Below are 18,535 nucleotides of genomic sequence, written 5' to 3' on the forward strand. Positions count from 1 at the left end.
GTTTAGTAAACGTGGATGTTTGCATCACCAATTTCTGAAACTATGTATGAAAAGACTGTTGCAATGCTTCTTATAAAGAGTGTATATTTATTGCATGAAGTCTTTTTCAGCAGGTTTACTGATAATGAAAATGCAGGCGAGAAATCGGGGGGGGGGGGGAATATATTAAGCTCTTGTTTATCTTGTTTATATACAATTAGAAAATTAAAAAGAAAATTACTTTTGCAAATTTTATTTAAATTGTTACTAGCCTACATAACAGTGTTGTTTTATTTTTTTGAATCGAGTAAATGTTCCTCTTGGCAGTAACAGCAGAAAGAAAAGGTGTGAACACAGAAAGCGAAGTCTAACTTTTAACCTCTGCTGTAGCCACCCCCACCCCCCCCCCCCCCCCCCCCCCCCCCCCGCCCATTAGCCTAAAAGCAGGCGAGCAGGCGCGGTAGCCTAACTAGAGCAGGAGGGATACCCAGGTCACCAACCACAAAGGCCACCGATAGAATATGTCCGGAAAACCACTGTTTTTAAGGTGCGAGGAAATACCAGCTCGGCAATTATCTCTTATATTTTACCAATCGGCGTGAATAAAAAAGATAGCTTTAAGCAGCAACAATAGGAAAGACCTCTGCCGGGATAGCGTTCTTTCCCGCTAACAGGAAGGAGAAACAGCATCCAATCGGCGTCCCTTTCTCAACGGCCAATCAAACTTCTGCTTACATTGCGGCGCTGGGAAAAACGGAGCCGGGCTGTCTCGTTCCCCGGCGAGTGTCAGCTAGAGTTACCTGCCGGCCCGTGTGCCCATGAGGTTGTTTTTGTTACCTGAACACTAAGGGACGCTCAGTTCGGTCCCTCACTGTGCTGGCTGGATTTGCGTGTATTTGTTCCTAGCCACTGCTCAGGTAATGCACTCCCTTAACCAGGAAATTAAGGCATTCTCCCGGAATAATCTCAGGAAGCAGTGCACCAGGGTGACTACACTAACTGGAAAGAAAATTATAGAAACATGGAAAGATGCCAGAATTCATGTTGTGGAAGAAATAGAGCCAAGCGGCGGGGGAGGTTGTGGTTATGTGCAGGACCTTAGCTTGGACCTGAAAGTTGGTGTTATTAAGCCATGGTTGCTCCTGGGTGAGTATATTTGATTTGCCGCTGAATCGTTGAGTTCTTTTAACCATATTACTTCTCATTTTTCTCCCTAGTATATAGTAGTCTGTGCTATCAGCTAAAAGCTCCAGAAAATTGAAATGTTTCCTTTTCTGGGTATGGAACTTCACTAGCTGCCTAGGACTGTTTCTGCCACACTATGAACCTAAGAGGCATAGATTCTAGTAGCACGTAGCACCTGGTATTTGAATTTTAGAAAAGCGTTTTTCCTGTTTTTCTAACTTGTCTGGAGGACAACACATTGGTGGTGTATTTATTGGATTATGAAACGATATAGCCATAAAAGATTATCAAATTAAAAATAATGCTTTTATTAAGCAAAACTACTAGTGATGAGGGTTAAAGTTGTAGAAAAGTTAATGCTTGAAAAGACAAGTGCTTGTTTGCCTGCCCTGGGGTTTGCCTGCAACTATATGGAGTGTATGCCTCCTGTGGCCACATCTGTTCTTGGTGTCTGTTTTTGGACTGTTAAGAAGGTAGATTGTTATTTTATAGCTATGAGTCTGATGGTTTATGATTTCTTGTATTATGATAAATACAGATTCCCTGCACAATGCGTAATTCACAAATAGCAAATGAAGCACAGATATGAATGTGCAAACTTGTTAACTTGGCACAAATGTGATGCAGTGTTCTTAAAAAATAGTCAACAGTGTTTTAAGTAGGTTTGAATAATTTTTCATTTATGAATAGAGAAATTAAGACTTGGAAAAATCAATGATTTTTCAATATTTATACAGCCAAGCCCCTCTTGTGTTAAAAGAACACTGAATTGGGAGTCAGAAATAACCAGTGAGATGGCTGTGTGATGTGCACACTCCTTTTAAAAGCTTTGTGAAACAGATCATCAGCTCCATTTTCCAGATTGGAATTGAACTTAACAATTGGTTAAATAACTTGCGCAGCTCAAGTCTGATAACACTCCTGCTCTCCATCATTAGCATATACTGCCTCAAAGTCCAGGCTTTGAGCCTCACTCTTCCTACTCTACTTATAGTAGATGAGCTAGTGCAAGTCATTAATTCTTTCTGGTCCTCCAAGAAACCATCTGTAAAACTGAAGTAAGGATATCTGCTTATCTTATAGGGTTGTCGGAAAGTTGTTGCAAAAGTTTTTTGAAACATATCAGTTGTAGTATACATTTGAGTTATTTATTGTAGTATGTATTGTGTGCATTGTTACATGACCTGTCTTTAAATTCACCAAATAAATATGTCCAGTTAGTTTCTGCAGCCCAGTGAAAAATTTCGTGGTCATTTAGTTAGTCTGAAAACTTCACCCAGGATTTGCACACCATTTCTAGGGAAGGAAATATATCCAGGCACATTTTTTGTTATTTGGCTCCTATTGTAGTAACAATGGTTTAAAATAATTATGGTAGAATTTAAAAATATCATTCACTCTTTCAGAGTCTTCATGAACTTTGCTTATTTTTTAAATCTAGACTTATCCAAAGTGGGCTGATCAAGGTAGTCTTCTAAGACTGGCATTGGAACCTTACCAGGATCTTGAATGAGTGGTGGGAGGGACTTCTGAAACTAGTCCTTACATAGTCTCCTCTTTGGATCAGGACATGAGATATTTTCATCAGGTACAACCTCCTTTCTTGGGAGAAGGAGATGGTTACAAGAGAGGGAGATGGTTACAAATAACTTATTCCCCAGGGACCTATGGATGGTTACATTTAAAGTTTTTCCAGGTGAATGATACAGGGGTTGTTTCTAGGTTGCTTCAAAAAGCTTCCTTATCTCTTCAAAGCAACACAGCTTTCACCTAGTACTACATGAAATTAAATATTACTTTGGGTGGTGGAGAAGGAAGGTGGAAAGCTATACAAATATGCTGCATCTTTTTCAGTTTGCCCATAAATTCACCCAAGCTCCTGCATTTCAAAAATCTTACATAGGCCCTTGAAATACCTAACAGGTTCATAAAAGATCATAGTTAGTGTTTTTGTCCTTGGTGTTGCAAATTATATTTTTACAACAAATCTCATTAGGACTTTTCTTAAATCCAACTTGATTTGTAAAAGTGGAAAATTCCATTTATCTTGGGGGTTTTTAAAAGGTACACTTACTTCTTGTTATGTCCATCTTGTTACAAAGTCCCAATCGGTGACATTTTGAGATCTTCAATTCTAGGTGAAAATTTGGGAATCTTTTATAAGGTTATAAGGGTTCCCTGGTGCTCAGATGGTAAAGAATCTACCTGCCCTGAGAGAGACCTGGTTTGATCCCAGTTCGGGAAGATCCCCTGGAGAAGGAAATAGCAATCCACTCCAGTTTTCTTGGCTGCAGTCCTTGGGGTTGCAAAGAGTCGGACACAACTAAGCGACTAACACATAAGGTTATAGAGGATTTGATATCTAGGAAATGAAGTATTTTTAGAAGGCAGATAATACATTAAATTTGTAAAGCTCTTTATTTTGTAAAATTCCTTCATGAATATTATTTTACCTTACCATTATAGAAATTTATGCTCCTATTTCTATCCATTTATGAACATTCACTCCTACAAATTTCCCCAAAACATTTCTCTTTAGAATATTATTTATCTCCCTTTTCAGTAATGTAATAATATCTTTTTGGTTTGTTTCATTAATAATTTTTTTGGTCTATTTCTGTGATGATAAAAATAGAGATTTGTAAATTAAGACATTCTACATCAGAATTTATGCAATATTTGGTATTTTCATTAAAAACAGAAACAGAATTCTAGAGATCTTACATAGCCTATTTTTTATGATACATATGATTTCAAAACACTGAACGTGTTAGAAGTCCCAACTCCAATAGCATGTAATATGCTCTCTAAATCAGTTACTTCATCTGTAATATTCCCATAATAATTTTTGGCCAGGGTCATGAATATTATTGGGTTATGTCAATGTAAAATATAACTGTACATTATTATTATTAAACTTATTTCTTTAGTTGTAGTCCTATTCATCAACTTCTTTTTCTGTTATTTAAAATTACTGTACAGTTAAAATTGATTTGCTGTTCAGTTCTATTAAATTTAACACAATCATAGATTCATGTTGCCACTGTTAAAATCATAAAATTCTTAAAATTGATATTTGTTTTAAAATGTTAATTAAGGTAGTTTATAAAAGGATACATTCTACTTTTTCAAAACAAAGGTTTAAATAACACATTGTTATAATGATTTAGAGTATTTTAATAATAAGTATTTTTCCAACAAAAGCTTAATAGAAGACTGCGATGCAAAGCAACCATTTAAAATTGGAGAAAAGCTAATGTTTATATCTAGAATTTAGAGAGAAGTAACATGAACTGAATACTACCAAGTATTAGATGACACACATAGGACAATTACATAAAGTCCATTTGTACTGACTAAAATTATCCAGCCACACTATTAACTTCCTCCTTGTGTTTGAAGAGTCAGTTGCTTTGGTCTCAAGAACACTAAATTTGAATCAATATATTCATAGCTTGGAAATCATTTTCAAAATGTAGCAACCAACTCTGAAAAATGACTAACTCATTCTCTTTGGGGTGTATATGTATTTAATGGAAATAATGAAAATATCCAGCTTCGAGAAATACAATAATGACAGTTGAGGGTAGGAAAAAAAAGAGTTTCATTCATGCATGTTTCTTTCTTTTCTTGTCTTTTTTCTATTGTAAGAAATAGAGTGGAATTATTATTTAAAAGATAGCATGCATATAAAACCACCAAATTTCAGTTAACTTACTTGAACCCATTTCTCCTCCTGAAGATGAATAGGACTTCCTACAGAAAACTGAGAATTTTTATTTTTAAATTATGAGGTATTTCAAATGTGTAAAAAATTACAGACTATAGCAATTACATATCTACCATTAACAAATGTTAATATTTTGATAGGCTAAGTTCTAAGTAGAATAAAGTTGAATGTAGATTCAGTAAGGAGCCTGTGAGCTTTGTATTACCAAGAGAATATTGGCCAACCAGCATATTGCTGACCTTCTAGCTACCTAAAATCACATGGTAGAAGCTGGCAGATTTCCCAGACAGTTAAGGTGAAAAAAATGTTTTCTACAGTAATGGAACCTAATTCAGGAAAGTAAAATACTTGAAATCTTTAAATAATAAATGCTCTATTTTTTCAGTTGTGTAGCTCACTTTATATTAACTAGTTATTCTCCTGTATAAACTTGCTTATTAACTAGAGTCATTTTTCAGATGTAGGAGATCTGGAAAGCCAACTTTCACAGGGAGAAACTAAAAAGGGTACAGCCCTAGTTGTGCATGGAACGTGGGTGGAACTCTGTAGACCAACAGTGTTTGCTCTAAGCTACTGAGTGTTCCCAGACGAGCTGGCACTAAATCATTTTCTGGGTGTCTTTTTAATATTCTTTTCTTCAGATACAAAAGAAATAGATACTTACTGTAAAAAGTACACGTGAGCATGAAGAAAAAAGTCACCTATAATCTTACTGTAACATTTTGTTCTATGTACTTCCTGCCCATTTTTAAGCATATACATCGTTCTTGTTTTTACAAAAATGATTGATGTTTTGTAACCTGCTTTTATCACCTAATATATTGAAAATATATTTCCATGCAATAAATATTCTTCTGCATTTCTCATTTCAAAGGGCCGTATATATTTTCATGGGATATTCATCAAAAATATTCATCCTGTAAATACTTCTGGACTCTGAAATCCCACTTCTAGGGATTTTTCCTAAAAGTTGTGGATATTGCAAAGATTAGCTATTAGGATGTTCTTCACAGGATTGTTGGTAATACAAAATAAACCCCACAAAAACAAGACAAACAAAAATCCACCCAAACCCAATGCCCCATCCATGGCCCTAGGCCCATGGCTTCTAGGAAAAATTCCTAGAAGTGGGATTTCAGAGTCCAAACGTATTTACAGGATGAATATTTTTTGATGAATATTTCTGAATTATCTTTCAAAGAGTTGGATTCAGGTCCTCCCAAGATGTATTTCTTGAAATAAATGAATAACTAACAAAATTGTTACAAAATTCAGATTAAAAGTCAGGATAATTATTTTTCTGTTCAAGGTGATGTGATTTATTTCTTATAGGGTCACAAGATGCTGCTCATGATCTGGATACATTGAAAAGACTCAAGGTAAAAAGAAATGCTTCAGGAGTGTTCCAGGTTATTTACTGCAGCACTGTTTATAATAGCAAATTATTGGAAGCAACCCACATTTCCATCAGTAGGGAATTGGTTAAATGAACAATGACAGAATGCTATATAGTTTTTAAAAAAACACACACAAGTCTTTAAATACTGATATGAAAGGCCATTTTTAAATGGGGCCAAAAATCCCCACAGTGTTGCCTTTGTGTAAGAGAGTAAATGTTTGATATAAATATCTATCTTATAAGATATAAATATCTTTTAAAGATATCCTAAAAGAATATATGAGAAATGGATAAAGGTAGTTACCATATAGGTGGGCGATAATGGAGTGGAGAAGGACAGGTTGAAGATTTTTTAAATAATGTTTTGATTTTTGAACGACTTCAAAAAATAAAATTTTGATATTGCCTAAATGTGAGGTTTAAGTGAGTTAACCTGTGTGCTTAGCACATACTAAGTACTAAATGAGGGGCTGTTCATATTATCCTTATTTTAAAGGGCATCCCAAGGTCAACCATTGAAAGGACCTCTGAAACTGCATTTTGGAAGTATGCTTGAATTACTAGAAAGGTTTTAGGTTAGGTCCCCACTACTACCATTTTGGGTTTCCCTGGTGGCTCAGATGGCAAAGAATCTGCTGCACTGCAGGAGACCTGGGTTTGATCCCTGGGTTGGAAGATCCTGTGGTGGAGGGCATGGCAACCCACTCCAGTATTCTTGCCTGTCGAATTCTAGCAGTGGAGTCTGGCAGCCTACCGTCCTTGGGGTGGCAAAGACTGGGACATGAGTGAGTGACTAACACTTCCAGCACTACCACCATGACCTGTGACTGAGTACAGTTCTTTTCAAGCAGGATCATTGAATCAATACACATATAAACTGCATTTCCAAGCAGCTAAACTACCTAGACATTGGATAGTTTAATAGCCCACAATATTTGTAAAGCACTTTTACCTTTCAGCAGGTTTCTCCAAGATTCTCATTTTGTCATCGTCATAATCCTGTGATAGATACAGATATATTCTGTAAGTGGTCAGACCTCATTTTTGGTCTTTGGGGGATGTAGAATATAGTTCTAAAGACAGGGCAAACACATCAGTATTATTCAACATTGGAATATCTATTATGTAATTAAATGGAAATTCATCCAGCTCTGGCCAGAGGTACTCTTGGGGTGGGAGGGTAACTTGACATAGCCTGAGAGGCCATCACCAGGGAAGGCAGAAGGACATTTCAGACAGTATCTTCTAAAAATGTTCTTCCCTTCTGTCTGGTATTCTCCCATCTACCCCTCTTGAGTAGATTAGAGGCTTTTTTCTGTTGTTTTCCTCCACGAGGCAGTTGGGTTTGTAAATAGCTTATGGCTCTCTCTTCATGAGGTCTAGTTCCCTGAATATCTTAATCAATACTCTTGTGGCTGTGGACCACAGAAACCTGAGCAAGGAAAGAGAATGCACACGATGATCTCAGGGCTGGCGGACGAGGGCGGGGGCAGCGCTTTGGAACCTGGGAGGAGAGTGGCTGTGCCAGAGAACAGAAGGGCATCCACTGGCACACGGCCCCTCTCTGCACATCTGCTCTTCTTCTCATTTGGAAGCAGGGATCTTTCAGCTTCTCAGAACACTTAATACAAAATGAGTGTCTTAAAGCTCTTGAGTGTGTGGATTATTCTAACTGTCTCATACACCTCTTTCTAAATTTCTTAAATCAGTCTAGCTTAAGTCAGGTGTCCACCAGAAGCCAATTAGCTGTGTTGGGGGAAGGAGCGAGGCGCTGCCAGAGCCACACCTGTGAGGCTGGTGGGGGCAGGAAAGGCAGAATCCGATCCATTTAGCCTTTGGATTCTCTTAACGAACTTCCCGCATGGCTTCTTCCTTTTGCTTGGTGGACTCCAGGAAAGGAGGTTGAACGCGTAGATGGAGGAGGAGGTTGCTCACATGTGCCATTTGAAAGCAAATCTTTCACGACCATCCCCCCTTTCAACCAGACTAATTCATCAGAATTTCTGGGTTTGAGACCCTGTGGCGTTGGTGCTTTTGAAACCCTCCCTGGGTGAGCAGTCACCTTGAAACCAAACCCAGCGCCCTGTGGTGTGACTTGCCGTCCAAGTTCAGAAGCAGCAAGAGAATCCAGAACTCAGAGTGTACCTATTGAACTTTTAAAAAGCTCACTGGGGAAAAAAAAATAAAATAAAAAGCTCACTGGGTAGTTCTAGTGTGTGGCCACACTTGAGAATGACTGTACTTACAAAGAATACAAAAGGAAAGTAGGGAAATAAGTATTGAAAGGGAAGTTATTGCTACTAATGCACGTCCCTTACTTTAATTTTTTTGTGGACATTAATTGATTTATTCAACAGATATTTTAAGTACTTTCTGTGTGAAGTTTCCTGCTCACGCACAGTGCTTACTTATAGAAGTGAGTGGGCTAAATATGGTCTCTACCCTGGTGGAGTTTCCAGAACAACGTGGGAGACAAACTTGGTGATAAGCGCTATTGTAGGGCACATAGAGGGTACTATAGGAGTATACGGGCTTCCCTGGAGGCTCAGTGTTAAAGAACCTGCCTGCCAAGCAGATGTGGGTTTGATCCCTGGGTTGGGAAGATCCCCTAGAGAAGGAAATGGCAACCCACTCCAGTATTCTTGTCTGGGACATCCCATGAACAGAGGAGCCTGGTGGGCTACAGTCCATGGGGGTCACAAAAGAGTCGACATGACATGGCGACTAAATAACAGTAACAACCAATGTGAGTGTGTAGAACCAGCACTTCTGGTGAGGGATGAGGCAGGCAGAGAAGGCTCCCTGAAGGAAGTGTTACTCAAGTGTGCATGTGTTCAGTCGTGTCTCACTTTTGTGTGAGTCCTTAGATTGTTGCCCAGCAGACTCCTTTGTCCATGGAATTTTCCAAGCAGAAATACTGGAGTGGGTTGCCATTTCCTCCTCCAGGGGATCCTCCCGACCCAGGGATCGAACCTCTGTCTCTGGCATTTCCTTCATTGCAGGCAGTTTCTTTACCACTGAGCCACCGGGGAAGCCCAAGTGAGTCATGCTTAAATTATGTATTATTGTTACAGATCTCAACATCTCAGTTTAATTAACCTAATTAATTAACCTAAGTAACCTAATTAGGTTTAATTTTACTTAAACCTAATTTTTTAGGTTTAATTAACCTAAGTCATGTGAATTTTTAAAAAAATTACCTTTTTTTTCTCTTTAAGGTGACTCATATTCTCAATGTTGCATATGGAGTTGAAAATGCTTTCCTCAATGACTTTATATATAAGAATATTTCTATACTGGATCTGCCTGAGACCGATATCCTATCTTATTTTCCAGAATGTTTTGAATTTATAGAACAGGCAAAAATGAAGGTAAGTTCGGTGTTGATTCACAGTTCCTCAAGAACAGAAATTTTAAAATATTGGTCCATCATCCACTTCTTTCTGTAATGAATAAGAAAGAACTGTTAAGGAAATTTCCCCTTCAACAGTATTTCGTTAATTCCTATAATTGTTCAGTCCTCCAGTTGCTCGTCTTCCCATGAGGTCCTTACTTTGAACTTTATTTTCTTGCATTTACTCACTGTTACTGCTCTGACTGCGTTGGGCCATGACTGTGGCATCGGGCTCACCTTGCAGCCCGTGGGCGTCCTTGTCGTCGGGGCAGTCGGGCTCCAGAGTTCATGGGCTCTGCAGTTGTGTGCAGACTCCAGAGCGCGCATGCTCTGTGTTTTGAGGCACTCAGACTCTCTAGTTGAGGAGCACAGGCTCAGTAGTTGTGGCATTTGGGCTCAATGGCCCCATAGCATGTGGGATCTGTGTTGTAACCAGGGATCGAACCCACATCCCCTGCACTGAAAGGCAGATTCTTAACCACTGGACCACCAGGGAAGTCCCTATTTTTTAACTTTAATTTCTCATCTTCCTATGCCTTCCTAAGAAATGTTAGGATTTAAAATTTTCTGCTCAACTGGGTTGGCCAAAAAGTTTGTTTGGGTTTTTCTGTAACATCTTATAGAAAAATCCGAATGACCTTTTTGGCCAACCCAATGCTAAGGTTCCTTTTGATCGTCTCTAACCATCTACCCTCTGACCACTTTGCGAGGTAATCAGGTGAACTATGGAACAGAGACTGCTCTGGTCCTTAGTGTATTTATGAAGATAAATATTACTAAGATTGTTTGAAAATGCTGATCAAAAGCTGTCCATTGGTTCTCTTGACTTTAGAAGACCCACAGAAAATACAATACTTTAATCTTGGTACTAGATCCAAGGGAACACTCTGACAGGCAGGGCTTCTAGGTTGGCTTTACCAATTATTATGCCTTGAAATTATATCATTTTTAGTCAATATATAACTCTTATAAAATTTATGTGAGATAAATAGATGGGAATGTAGAAGCACTTATAGAGAAAAGTTAACTGTCATGGAGCACTTGGCAATAAACGATAGTTAACATTATAGCTTAATTAAATTCTAGTGATTTTCTTTCTACCTTATCTCCTTGCCTCTCTCCTTCCTTTCATTTAGTAATATTTATTGAGTGCCTTATATGCCCAACACTGTTCTAGATACCTTCCTCTAGATTGCTGGAAAAATATTAAACTATTTAACCTTATTTAATATTAGATATTTGGATAGAAAAAAAGGAAGAGGTTTTCTAATTCAAAGCCTGATATTGGCCACTCTTTTAGCTTGTGAAAAATTATATAGATTCTAGACTGTCACATGCCAGTGTACCAGCTAATAGTGTTAGAAATAAAAGTGATAATGTTTCTGTGTTAGCTGCTTTTCTAAGGAGATATATAATATGCCTTAGATGGTAGTGGAAAAATGTAAACATTATTCATATTTATATTCATATTAGACGTATTAGACATGTCATATTAGACATTAAACATATACATGTTTCAAGTAAAAAGTGAAAGGGATAAGAGTTAATTAAAGTGGTCCTTAGTTTGGGTTTCTCAGAAAACAGAACCTGAGGCAAGGATTTAGAGCTGATGCTTCATTTGAGAGGTGCAGTCCCTAGGCAGTGAGAGTTAGAAGAAAGGGAAGTGATTCTGAAAAGGATGAGGAGCAATGTAAGATGATGTTTTTACCCTGCTGAGCGACAGCTTCACAATGAGCTGATAGCGAAATAGCTGATTCCTTGGCAAGGTGGTACCCAAGACACCCCCAGGCAGGGAATCCAAAGACACTGCACCTCAGTACAGATTTTGGGAGATAGAGAAGAGAGAGAATTTACCTGCCTGGCTCTCTTCAGCTCCTGTGTCCCACTGGTCAGAGTTTACACATGGAGAGGTAACTAACCCCACAGTCCAGGTTACAGCACCCCACTTTTTAGCAGCCACCTTGAAGCCCTGTGGTGTGACTTGCCGTCTCAAGTTCAGAAGCAGCAAGAGAATCCAGAACTCAGGGTGTACCGGCCCATGCAGAGACTGACATGGGGGATGAGCCAGGCGTTCTTAGGCAAGCAGAACTCAATAGGCCTGTGGGTAACAGCCACAGAGGACGCAGCCGAGGTGGAACCATCTGAGGGTCCATGTGATGATGGCATCAAGAGAATCTGAGGAGATGCCTGAAGTGTTTCTTCTGTAAGATACATTTGAATTCTGTACTATGTTCTAATTTCTCAAGCCTTATGTGTTTTACTGGAACCTTAGCCTCAGCCATTATTTCCTTACCCTGGAAACTCCTTATTGTTTAGATAATGCACATTTAACTTTAGCAATAGAATTCTTGAATTTTCTTCATTCTGTTTTTTGTTTTTTTTCCCTAGAAGAAATCTCTTCATGATTTTGCCTGTTGTATATTCAGGTATTATTAAATGTGATTACTCGGTGAATTGCCTATTTCAAAACTACCTTTCTAGGCCCTAGTTTGTTGTTTTCGTCTTTTCACATATACCTGCCAAATAGAATGTCTTTCATTTCCCCATGTCTTTCCTCATTTTCCTCTGTAGTTATAAAACCCTGTTTGTTTGGTTTCTCTGTCCTTCTTGTATCTCCACCTAATATGTTATCTGCCAGGCTTATGCCCAAAGGGACAGAAATACACGTGACATGCTAGTAGTGAGATAACTTCCATAGGTTCAAGAGTTCTTTTACTTGAGTATTTACTTGATCCCCTTTTTTATGTGCAAAAGATTTTGTTTGTTAGTATGAAATGTGTATTTGATATTCCACATTTACTTTATTAATTATAAGATGTGATTTTTAAAACATGTAAGTAGTTTATAACACTGGAAAAATATAGATAAGTAAAAATTAAGATCACCCATTTTCACCAATACATATAACCACTTGTAGTATTTTAATGTATTTTTCGATATATCAAAAGACTCATTTTTTAAAAAAGATCTGAACTTGATCTGTCAAAAAATCTGAGTTACTTATTCTGAGAAGATAGAAGGGATGTATCTTTAGGATACATGTATCTAGAGGATGCTGCCTTTAAGGAGCTGGCCATCTAATTGAAAAGCTATTAATAACAACATGAGAACAAAGCAGGCTACATAAAACAGAAATACTGTAATTCCTGTCTGCCCATAGCAAATGGTGATATGATTTTTTAAGAGAATGTTTTCTCAAAGTGCATAGCAAAATTTTTTTGCTTAGCAGGCATTTATGGAATACCTACTATGTGCCAAAAATTGCACTAAGTACTAGGCATAAAAAGATGTCTTGCATATTCCTCCTGCCCTCCTCTCATGCAGAGAGACAGGCTTCTTAGAAGCCGTGGTTAGCTGGACCAAGGAGAGGAAAAAGCCTTTTAAGCATAGGACAACAGCAAATGCAAAAGAAAAATTGCTTTATAAATTATTTAATTGTAATTCCTTTGAATTCTTGAAAGGGGATATGAAGCTAGTAGTTTCTTTGGAAATACTTTCAAGGGCAGTATGATACCCAAGGAATAAGAGGTAAATAAATTCAAAGGCTGTAGAAACTAACAGAAAAGTATCTGTTACATAAAGAAGGTAAGAGAGAAGAAAACACTAACATTATTAAATAATAGCTAAAACTGATTACACTGTAAGACTAAAAATAAAGCTAGTTTCATTTTCAAAAGCATATGTGTAGATCATAAGATAGTGATAACTGATATATAGTCAGGAAACATTGAAAATTACACTGGAGGGTATCTCTTTTTAATGTTATGAGCCCAGGTTTCTTTGGAAAATCTAATTTGTTTCACGTTAAGAGAAGTTCATTAATATAAGTGGGACTTCCCTGGTGATCCAGCGGCTCAGACTCTGAGCTCCCACTGCAGGGGTCCTTGGTTTGATCCCTGGTCAGGGAACTGGAGCCCACGTGCCACAAGAAATGATTAAAGATACTGCCAGCTGCAAATAAGACATGGTCCAGCCAAATAAATAAATAAATATTATTTTTAAAAAAGAAGTTCCTTAGCAGTGTCCATTGGTTACTGTAATATGATTTTAAAATGTCTTAAGTCTTATTAAAAAGAGCCATTGTACGAAGTGAGAAAAGTTCTGTATATGCAGAGTGAATATTTTTGTTTTGGTTTTCTTATGCAGAAACAATTAATATCTGGAAATGACTCTGAAATATGTAAATATAAACAATTGAAATTGTCTTTTTGGTATGAGAATTTTTAAAATATTAACTAATCTTGTGAATCATCTTTCTTTCTTGAAGTGAGATACACTTGCTACACTTGTTATAATAGACCAAGGAAAGGAATTTTGCAACGGATTTATGCATCTAAGAACTACCTTGTAAAATAATCTAATAAACCATGAACATAGCATTGCTAATGTATGCTTTGGGCAGAGTTTTCAGTTTTAAGGTTTTTTCTCCCCTTTCCTGTCCCCATGTTGTTTGTACAAAAAGAAAAATCAAGAAATGAAGTAACTACAATGTCTGGTTCTGTAGGGTATGCTCACCATTCACTACATTTCATCAAGATCATTAACTTTTAACAGGCCTGAGATAAGCCAACCTGTATCAGTGCTGATCCATCAGATATATCACATACATTATTAATACAATATTACCCCCATCAGCATCGGTCCTGCACTGTGTTCCTTTTCGCTTGTAAAGTATCGTTTGCAAGTTACCTGAAACGTTTTGCATTTATTGACCTCATGCTGGTGTCTAATTACCTTTTCCGCTTCATGTTGTCATGAGCTATTTGAGTTGACATTTTACTACTTCATAAGTTTAGCTGTTTTTTTAGGTTATTTCCCTCCAGAATAAAATAGATCCAAAAGAAGAACATTTTTTTCCTTACTGATCATTTTATAGATAGATTTCTAAGCCAGTGGTACTAGTTTCTTTATATACTAGGTACATGTACCTAGTATATAAGCTTTCTGTGTAGTTTATGATTGTGGTTTTATTTATATTTCCACATATATTTCCTCTGATTTTTCTCTTATTTATAGGCCTGTGGCTACTGAGTTACTAGGCTTTTATGTTTACTTTACTAGATTACTTCAGGGTAATAAAAGATAATTTCAGAATTCCAAATATATCATCAAAGCATTTCAAACCTGGGAAGTGGGAAAAGGTGTTGATTAATTGATTGATTTTTTTTTCCATTCATTCCCTACAGTGCATTGGTGTCTGATGATTGAATAAATTGAGTCAAATAAATTGATGAAGTGAATATTTTTATCTTATAGTTTTTAAATAGTATAAGATTTCAGTACAACTTTTCTTAAATAAATAATGAAGATTTTTGTTTGGTTTTATTATAGGATGGAGTGGTTCTTGTTCATTGTAATGCAGGAGTTTCCAGGGCTGCTTCAATTGTAATAGGCTTCCTAATGAATTCTGAAGAAATCTCATTTACCAGTGCTTTTTCTTTGGTGAAAAATGCAAGGCCTTCCATATGTCCCAATGCTGGCTTTCTGGAGCAGCTTCGTACATATCAAGGGGGCAAAGAAAGCAATAAATGTGACAAACCACAGGAATTAGAGGAAGCAACAGTTCCTGAGTTACATTCTAGCCGATGAAGGACAACTGTAATTTCTGAGTTGGTCTCTAGAGCCACCTTCCCTCTTTTGGAGAGTAAACTAGTGGAAACCTCCTTTTCTCATGCTTTTTTTTTTCAAGTGGAAATAGAGGTCAACTGATCGTCCTAAACTAGGGTATAAATAAATTTTTAAATTATATCATGTTTTCTTTAGTATTATAATGTGGGATTAAATGCTTATTTGATTTGCTAAGGGAAAATAACAATGTATTACCAATAATTGATTTCTGTAGAAAGCAAAGCTTTACACATTTCAAGTCTGTATTAAAGCATGAAAGATTAAATTAGTTGATTAAAACTTCTGGTAGTTTTCTATGCCAGCAACTATTTCCATGAAAGAAAAAACATGAAGTACTGTGAAGAAGGCAAATTTCTTTGTAAAGAATTTAAGGTTAAAAAACAATACCTTAAACCTCCCCAAAAAGGTAACCAAAATTTGAAGGTTTATACATTATTCACAAAATTTTTATGTTCTTTTATGAAAATGCACCCACTTTTCATTTTGCTTTTTAAATTATATTCCGTGTTTATTTTTAAACATTTTGTATAACTCTTCCATTATTGTGAGCGTATGGTTCTTTAATTAGGTGCTAGTCTCTTCCACTGTGTACTTTTTATTCTGGGTTCCTAGCATTCTGTTTTTGGATTCCATGTCATAATTTTCTGATCTCCTTGAATCTGTAGTAAAGTGTTTCAAACTGAAGAATCATTTTTAAAATGTGATCTGTTTTCTAGTTCGGTATTCTACTAGGGAACATATTTTTAAGGAAAGAACACTTATGGTTTTGTAAGAAATTTTGAATACATTTTTAGAAAGCCCAAAATCATTTACAATTTTATTTCTGGCCAGAGGCTTTGAATGGTTTCTTTTTTTTTATTACGTCTCCATGTTGGCAAGGCTAAACTCTGTTCGTTATGAATTTGCTTAAAGGTATGCTTTAAATTATTCAGAATAAAATGCACTTAAAATTAATTATAATAATTAAGATAGAATTTAAGAGCTTTCAAGTAGACCTGCATGACTTGGAAAATAGCATTGCCCTGTAGATTTTAATAAGAAAATCTTGAGCTCGTCTTAGATACACATTATAGAGAGCAAGCATTTTCCTATACATAAGTTGGAAAATGCACATTGAGCACATCTGTGCATTTGAAAAAGCAGGCTTGCTTATGCTGACAGGAGCAAAAAGTAGAAGCGATAAATGCAAATTATGTTTTAAGATTGCTTGTAGCCTGACAAGATGTCATCATGTGCAAAGCTATGAACTTTCCATCTGTTAAGAAGCAGCATAAGTATAATCAACCTACAGTAAGCTGTCTGAAGCCTAACAAGGCAGACAGAATCCTCTTAAATATGAGACTGGTGTATAATATTGTCTTTATAGTTAATATTGCTGAGGATTTGCTGGGTAAACCTTGTCTGGTCACGTGTAAGTATTTATTTAAATACATTTTCCTTTGTTATTGTTATTTAGTTTTCAGCCATTAAATGTTGTGAACATGAAGCCTTAAATAGAACTTATTCCTTATGGATAGTTTATTTTTGTCTGTAGTTATATGTTGTTGCCGGTAGTGATATGGTTACAGTGCAAACATGTATATTCTGGCACATCTACAGAAGGGCATTGAGCATCAATTTTGTTTTCTCTTAAATGGCACTAGTTTGCTGTATCCAAAATAAATCAGTGAAGGGAATTCAGTCTTTTAAATGAGGGGTATTATGTAAGGCAATGATAGGTTATACATGTAACATGTTTATTTGGCTTCCCATGAGTATGTCACTCTGTCATACCTAGTTATTTACAAAAAGGAGCTTTATTACTATGATTCTCTATTTCACATATTATAGAAAAAGTGAAAGTGTTAGTTGCTCAGTCGTGTCCGACTCTTTGTGACCACATGGACTGTAGCCCACTAGGCCCCTCTGCCAATGGAATTCTCCAGGCAAGAATACTGGGGTGGGTAGCCGTTTCCAGGGGATCTTCCCAACACAGGGATCAGACTTGGGTCTGCTGCACTGCAGGCAGATTCTTTACCATCTGAGCCACCAGGGAAGCCCTCACATATTGTGAACAGATCTCAAATATACATCTGTTTTGAGGGAGTGACAAAACTATTTCAAGGCCTTTGTGCCTCTATTTTAAAACAGATTTCCCTATTTTAGAAAGTCTCCTTCAAAGGTAAATTCTCCAAAGATTTTGGAATGTAGCAAGTATAAATCATAGTATTGTCCTTTTACCTTACACAGTAAACTGGGTGAGTTAACACCTTTACAAGCAAACCCACAATACATTAAAAAAAACCACAAAAAACAGAAATGTAGCACAATGAATTATTTGATTTTTCCAGCTGACCCTAAGTAGTTGATTTTTCTGCCCAAAGCCTCCTGAACATATTTAGTTACCTGTAGTTGTTTAGCAATTTAAAGCAGAAGATTTTAAGGTTTTATATTCATATGTTACATGCAATGGTATTTACAATGAACACATTTTTGGTTTGTCTTCATTGACATACTTAAAACAGTTTAAACTTTTCTACTTCAATTGAAACTTTGGCTTACTGTTTTGTATCCATACTTATAATGTGCCCTTTATTGTTTCTGGGTATTGATATACTTTAATAAAAATAATAAATTTACTATTTCTTCCATTAGTATCTTTACTTCTTTGAGGTTATTTGTTTTTTTTTTTTTTTTTCATTTATTTTTATTAGTTGGAGGCTAATTACTTCACAACATTGCAGTGGGTTTTGTCATACATTGACATGAATCAGCCAGGTTATTTATTTTAAAAGACTTATTTGTCATCACATTCTGGATTTAAAAAATCTCGTTGGCAAAACACTGAGTTATATGTTTTAGAATATAAATTAGTTTAAAGGTCTGTGGAAATTTGATGCTCCAGCCACCTCAAGAAGTGAATAGCTAAAATCAGTTCTTGTAATTGGCATTTCTGTGGATAAATTGGCAGTGAAAATTCAATTGCATATCCTAGTACTTTAAGTCAAGAGATGATGCTAAATTACTCTCAGATTAAGCTGAGATTTGCATTCTTAGTAAAACCTTCTCTGACCACCTTATTTCAAGCTGCTTCCATCCTTAACACTTATATCTGCCTTTCCCTGTTTTATTTACTGCATATCCCTAATTGTCACCAAAATTGTATATATTTTTATTTATTTTGTTGCTTTTCCCATCAAAACTTGGGTTCCCCGTGAGGGCAGAGATTTTTACTCTGTTG

The 18,535-nt window shown here is 36.5% G+C and overlaps 1 protein-coding gene across 2 annotated transcripts; it reads left to right on the forward strand.

Moving 5' to 3' along the window:
- The first annotated feature begins 695 nt into the window (after positions 1-695).
- Positions 696-17,948, forward strand: DUSP19 (dual specificity phosphatase 19). 2 transcript variants are annotated; one of them, XM_043488063.1, is made up of 4 exons: positions 697-1,125; positions 6,227-6,273; positions 9,512-9,664; positions 15,019-17,948. In XM_043488063.1, the coding sequence occupies exons 1-4, from the start codon at positions 900-902 to the stop codon at positions 15,274-15,276; spliced, it is 684 nt and encodes a 227-aa protein (XP_043343998.1). In that variant the 5' UTR covers positions 697-899; the 3' UTR covers positions 15,277-17,948. The 2 variants fall into 2 exon arrangements, with proteins under 2 accessions (XP_043343999.1, XP_043343998.1); XM_043488064.1 differs by lacking the exon at positions 9,512-9,664 and having other exon boundaries at positions 696-1,125.
- The last annotated feature ends 587 nt before the right edge of the window (positions 17,949-18,535 follow it).

The sequence above is a fragment of the Cervus canadensis genome, chromosome 15 (assembly GCF_019320065.1).
Source record: "Cervus canadensis isolate Bull #8, Minnesota chromosome 15, ASM1932006v1, whole genome shotgun sequence".
Lineage (NCBI taxonomy): Eukaryota > Metazoa > Chordata > Mammalia > Artiodactyla > Cervidae > Cervus > Cervus canadensis.